The sequence below is a fragment of the Rhinopithecus bieti genome, unplaced genomic scaffold, assembly GCF_001698545.2.
Source record: "Rhinopithecus bieti isolate Rb0 unplaced genomic scaffold, ASM169854v2 scaffold_31527, whole genome shotgun sequence".
NCBI classification, from domain to species: domain Eukaryota; kingdom Metazoa; phylum Chordata; class Mammalia; order Primates; family Cercopithecidae; genus Rhinopithecus; species Rhinopithecus bieti.
In genome coordinates, this window is record NW_016813959.1 from 1650362 (window position 1) to 1656384 (window position 6023).

The window sequence follows — 6023 nt, forward strand, 5'->3', positions numbered from 1 at the left end:
TCTAGTTAACGTCAAATCTATATTGGAGTCAGAATGAATATATAAGTCAAACAACAAGATTGTCCTGGCTAGTAATTTTCCACAGTCATACTCAATCAGAAGTCTTAAAAATCCTGAGTTACTTAGGTAGTAAGGGAGATACAATGGCAGCACCAACAGCAGCCTCTAAGAATTCTATAATATTCCAAGGACTTGTTTCTAACTCTTCACTACTTTGGACCTTTCCAAACAGTTTACCAATCTAGAAAGCAGTTCTGGCTGCCACCATTTTGAAAATCATATGCTATTTGCCAGTATAGAAACAGGACTGTGGCCAGGCTCAGTGACTCACACCTGTAACCACACAAGTGGCTCACACCTTGGGCTCACTTTGGGAGCCCAAGGCGGGTGGATCACCTAAGGTCAGGAGTTCAAGACGAGCTTGGCCAACATATAGTGAAACCCTGTCTCTATTTAAAAAAAAAAAAAATACAAAATTAGCTGGGCATGGTGGTGCATGCCTGAAATCCCAGCTATTTGGGAAGCTGAAGCAGGAGAATCACTTGAACCCGGGAGCTTGCAGTGAGCCGAGATGGCGCCACTGCACTCCAGCCTGGCGACAGAGCGAGACTCCGTCTCTTAAAAAGGAAACAAAAGAAAAGAAACAGGACTGTGAAAAGGGACCAAGGAGGTTATCACTTTGCTTCTTTTGCTCCTGGTCTTGGCCATTCTCCTGACTGCCTGGCTAACTTTTCAGGAAGAAGTTGGCCCAGCGCCTGCAGGAAGCGGAGGAACATGTAGAAGCTGTGAACGCCAAATGTGCTTCCCTTGAAAAGACAAAGCAGCGGCTCCAGAATGAAGTTGAAGACCTCATACTTGATGTGGAAAGGTCTAATGCAGCCTGTGCAGCTCTTGATAAGAAGCAAAGGAACTTTGACAAGGTGGCCCAGACTGCTTAAACTTTAAAGAGCGTTTTACTTGGTCTTCCTTTCTCCTTGGATCAACTCATGATTTATTGCTTTTCAGGTCCTATCAGAATGGAAACAGAAGTATGAGGAAACTCAGGCTGAACTTGAGGCCTCCCAGAAGGAGGCCTGTTCTCTTAGCACCGAGCTGTTCAAGGTGAAGAATGCCTACGAGGAATCCCTGGATCAACTCGAAACGCTAAGAAGAGAAAATAAGAACTTGCAACGTGAGTCCTCACAGTCCTCCCAGTCCTCCCAGTCCTCCCTTCCCCATATATCCCTGGGAGGACCTTGCCATGTTGCCATCTTTCTGACCATTTCTCTCCTGTCTGGTCAACCACAGAGGAGATTTCTGACCTCACTGAGCAGATTGCAGAGGGAGGAAAGCAAATTCACGAATTGGAGAAAATAAAGAAGCAAGTAGAACAAGAGAAATCTGAAATTCAGGCTGCTTTAGAGGAAGCAGAGGTACATATTACCTTGTATTATGTTATGGAAAAACAAAGACAAACATCAGTTAAAAAAAAGCAAAGTGGGGCTAGTGATAATTTAAACTTACAGGATCTTTATGAAGAGCAACTTGGCAATAGTTATCAAAATCCTTAAAAATGTAAATACTCTGACCCATCAATTCTATTTCTAAGATTTTATCACCCAAAAAATGTCAACTGGAGTAAAACTTTAAGACAAAGATGTCCAATCTAAGAACAAAAGTAAACAAATTACAGAACAGCCATATGATGAAATTTTATACAGCCACTAAATATGACTATTTTGGAAAAAATATTTTACAGTAGACAGTATTTTAAAGATGCAAATTTGCATATACAATTTTGATTATGCAAAAATATAAAGAAGTAGGAAAAAGGACTTGAAAAAAATACACCACATTAAAATGTTTATCTCTTGCGGGGAGAACAACAGCTAGTTTTTTCTTTGTTTTTATGTATTGCCTTCACATTATACAATGCACATTTATTATGTAATCAGAAAAAAATTAACATATTTTAAAACTGATAATTTCTAGACCCGGGGTTAGTATGCTCCACAAGAACATTTTCATTTCTAAAACAGATTGAGAGTTTGTATTTACTATACATGAATTTAATTATATAATTGTATTAGTACTAATATGAGTAATATTTGTATAGCACAAAGCGCCTTTATCGCAGAGCTGCTCTAAATAATCTGTCACTGAATAAACAAAATAATGATTTACCTAGAAGATTCCCAGAACTATTATATTTTTATATTTTGTATTATACTTTGTAAAATTAGACAAACTGATATTGATAAGAGTTTGGCTCACAAGGGAATATACTCCAAATACTCAGGCTCTTCTCCATTATTAATTGACAACTGTTTTGTTAAGGCATCTCTTGAACATGAAGAAGGAAAGATTCTGCGTATCCAGCTTGAGTTAAACCAAGTCAAGTCTGAAGTTGATAGAAAAATTGCAGAAAAAGATGAGGAAATTGACCAGCTGAAGAGAAACCACACTAGAATCGTGGAGACAATGCAGAGCACGCTGGATGCAGAGATTAGAAGCAGAAATGATGCTCTGAGAGTCAAGAAGAAAATGGAAGGAGATCTGAATGAAATGGAAATCCAGCTGAATCATGCCAATCGCTTAGCTGCAGAGAGTTTAAGGAACTACAGGAACACCCAAGGAATCCTGAAGGTAAATGGGTCCACATTTGCCTCCCAGATGAAGCAGGGAAAGTACCTGTCTTCCATTTCCCAAACACCTTGTTAAACCATCCTTTTTTTCTCTTAACAAATTATACAGCTGACAGCACAAAGGTAACTGAATTAAAAACACATAGAACATATTATTTTTAAGAAAATGTTATGTAGAAGATCAAACAAATGCCTAGGCATTACAATATGATATGAAAGAAAGTGAACAGACTTGGGCACCAGACAGGCCTGAGGCTGAGTCTTAGTTTTGTCATTTACTAGCTGCCTGATTTTAAGCAAGTTATTTAACCTCTCAGAACCTCTGTTCCTTCTTCAAAATAAGAATGAAACTCCCCACCTCACCGAGTTACTGTGAAGATCAAATGAAATAACAGATGTCAAGTCCTGGAGAGAGCATATGGAAGCTGCTCCACAAATGACAGACATTAGTGACTCACACATGACACAATAACCAGTTAATGGCAGAAACAGAACAAGAATCTGTGTCTCCTGATAATTCTCTCTCACCCTAAGCAAATGACCTAACCATACTCAGATGCAGTCAAATGACAGGCATAGGTCATCTTCTGTTCCTGGCACCAGTACAATCTCCCAATTCATCTCCTGGGATCTTCAAATCCCCTTCAGAACACCTAAAGACTTTTTCTGTTTTTCACTTAACAGGAAACCCAGCTCCACCTGGATGATGCTCTCCAGGGCCAAGAAGACCTGAAGGAACAGCTGGCGATCATAGAGCGCAGAGCCAACCTGCTGCAGGCTGAGATCGAGGAGCTGCGGGCCACTCTGGAGCAGACAGAGAGGAGCAGGAAAATCGCAGAACAGGAGCTCCTGGATGCCAGTGAGCGTGTCCAGCTCCTCCACACCCAGGTGAGACCCTCACCTCAAGCAAATGCTGGTGTACTGGTAGGGTGATGCATTAGAATTATAACATGAAAGTACTCAATTTGTATAAATATGTGTATGTTAACAAGGATGGGGAATATGCTCAAAAATACTCATTGCCATTATCTTAGGGTAATTAGATTATGGGTGATTTTTTTGTTTGTTGTTTTTTTTTTTTTGGTGTGTGTTCCTGTTTCTTTCTTGGGGGTTCTCCCCCCCCAAAAAAGTTATTACTTCTTTATTTAAAAATAAGGTTTGGCTATTTAGAAACCATGAGGAAACCATGAGGTAGAATAATATTGAGTAAAGATACCTGCTACCTCCAAAATCTGAAAATGTTCCATGCAGTGTTTCTCATCGGTAGCACTTAAGCATTTAGCACTGCTGTGTTCACTGTCCCCATGCCTTACGGCACATTTAGCATTCCTGACTTGCCCAGGCATTAAATGCAGTAGCACCCCCTGGTCATTTTGACAACCAAAAATATCTGCCCCTAAACATTTTCAAATACCCATTGAGACAATATTGCTTCTCTGAGAAACACTGAGTTGAAATCTTAAGAATATGTTTTCAGAAGACAAATTCAGTGCTCTCCAAGGGAACAAATCATGAAAATTCAGAGAGAAAAGATCCTACTAAGCAAGAAATTCTCAGTGCCTATCACTCACAAAACGAATTTATCCTTTTCTATTTCCAACCTTCCAGAGAGAGAATAACTAGTGATGTCTGACTGAAATATAATTAAAAGAACAATTAACTAAGGTATGCCAATAAAGGCATTCTCAAACCTCAGAAGTCCTTATGCATGAATCAGATGGACACTGGGGAAGTTGGGGGAAAGGAGTTCCTACCTTGCAAATAATTAACATTTTCCACTGAACAAATAATTAAAGTTTAGTGAAATGTTGCCAACAGATCCCCTGCATGAACCAACAAGTAAGACACTTGTAAAATCCCAAGAGGGCAAATGACAAATTTTGTAAATTTCCACTGACTACTTTTAACAGAATACCAGCCTCATCAACACCAAGAAGAAATTAGAAAATGATGTTTCTCAACTCCAAAGTGAAGTGGAAGAAGTAATCCAAGAATCACGCAATGCAGAAGAGAAAGCCAAGAAGGCCATCACTGATGTAAGATGAACATTTGTCTTACTGACACACGTATGCTACCTGCTATCATCAAGTTTCATTACTTCATTAATTTATTTCCTAAATAGGCTGCCATGATGGCTGAGGAGCTGAAGAAGGAACAGGACACCAGCGCCCACCTGGAGCGGATGAAGAAGAACCTGGAGCAGACAGTGAAGGACCTGCAGCACCGTCTAGATGAGGCCGAGCAGCTGGCGCTGAAGGGTGGGAAGAAGCAGATCCAGAAACTGGAGACCAGGGTGGGTGTCTCAATCTCTCTAAATCTGGGAAGGGAAAAAGGGCACGCTCTCTACCCTTCTCTCTTCCTACACAAGACTCCCATCCTGTTCTGGAGCTAGGAACACCCACCCCATGCCTTCAGTAGGTCTTGGGCTAATTAATATCCCCCAAGACTGACTGCGTAAGTATTTTTCTTGGCTGCAGGTACGTGAGCTTGAAGGAGAGGTTGAAAATGAACAGAAACGTAATGCAGAGGCTGTTAAAGGTCTACGGAAACATGAGCGACGAGTAAAAGAACTCACCTACCAGGTAAAGGGAATAGCCTTCCAGAATATCCAGTCTTCCTGCCCAGAAGGAAATTGAAAACCTTATGAATATGTATGTATATGCCACTCACAAACAAATATGCATTAACTTGGTACATATAAGGAGTAAAGACAGTTGCTTATCACAGACTATACTAAAACTTAGGGAGGCCTTCAGATTTCTGAAGTTTAGAAAAATAGCATGAGAGTAAAGAACACAGATTTTAAAGACAGATAAACTGGGCATTAGTCCTAGTCTGGCCTCTCTTGCTTGTTGAACTTAATACTCTAAACCTCAGTTTCTTCACCTGTAAAATAGGGATAACAGCATCTATTTTCGAGGATAGGGAGGTAAGGATTAGAGATGTGTGCAATTCTCTAATACAGGGCCTGCACACTGGAAACATTTAACAAGAGTGCTACTGTTAATTTTATGAAGAAAATCGCAGAGTTGATCAGGTTTACCCTAGGCCCACCTGCTATCATGCCAAATGATTTTATTTTAGTATCCAGAGTAGCCTAATTTCTTTGGAATGAATGCAGATGATTTTTTTCAAACTTTCAGACTGAAGAAGATCGCAAGAATGTTCTCAGGCTGCAGGACTTGGTAGATAAATTACAGGCGAAGGTGAAATCATACAAGAGACTAGCTGAGGAGGCTGTAAGTATCTTTAAGCCCTTGAGGAAAGAAGGAAATTTCTTTTGCAGTAGAAAGTGTTTTAAAAGAATCCATCAATAAGAAAGAAGATGCAATGAAAGTGAAAATCTGCCACTCATATTTTAAGAGGGATGATTTTATAAATATGAATTTGTCCCCCCCC

The 6023-nt window shown here is 40.0% G+C and overlaps 1 protein-coding gene across 1 annotated transcript in view; it reads left to right on the forward strand.

The window, feature by feature from the left end:
- MYH8 (myosin heavy chain 8) overlaps positions 1–6023 on the forward strand; it is a 32635-nt gene that overhangs the window by 24493 nt on the left and 2119 nt on the right. Inside the window, exons 30-38 of the mRNA XM_017849250.1 lie at positions 737–920; positions 1006–1171; positions 1288–1412; positions 2317–2625; positions 3309–3512; positions 4535–4660; positions 4747–4917; positions 5102–5206; positions 5768–5863. Of these exons, the coding sequence (XP_017704739.1) occupies positions 737–920; positions 1006–1171; positions 1288–1412; positions 2317–2625; positions 3309–3512; positions 4535–4660; positions 4747–4917; positions 5102–5206; positions 5768–5863 (1486 nt within the window). The remainder of the gene's footprint in view (positions 1–736; positions 921–1005; positions 1172–1287; positions 1413–2316; positions 2626–3308; positions 3513–4534; positions 4661–4746; positions 4918–5101; positions 5207–5767; positions 5864–6023) is intronic.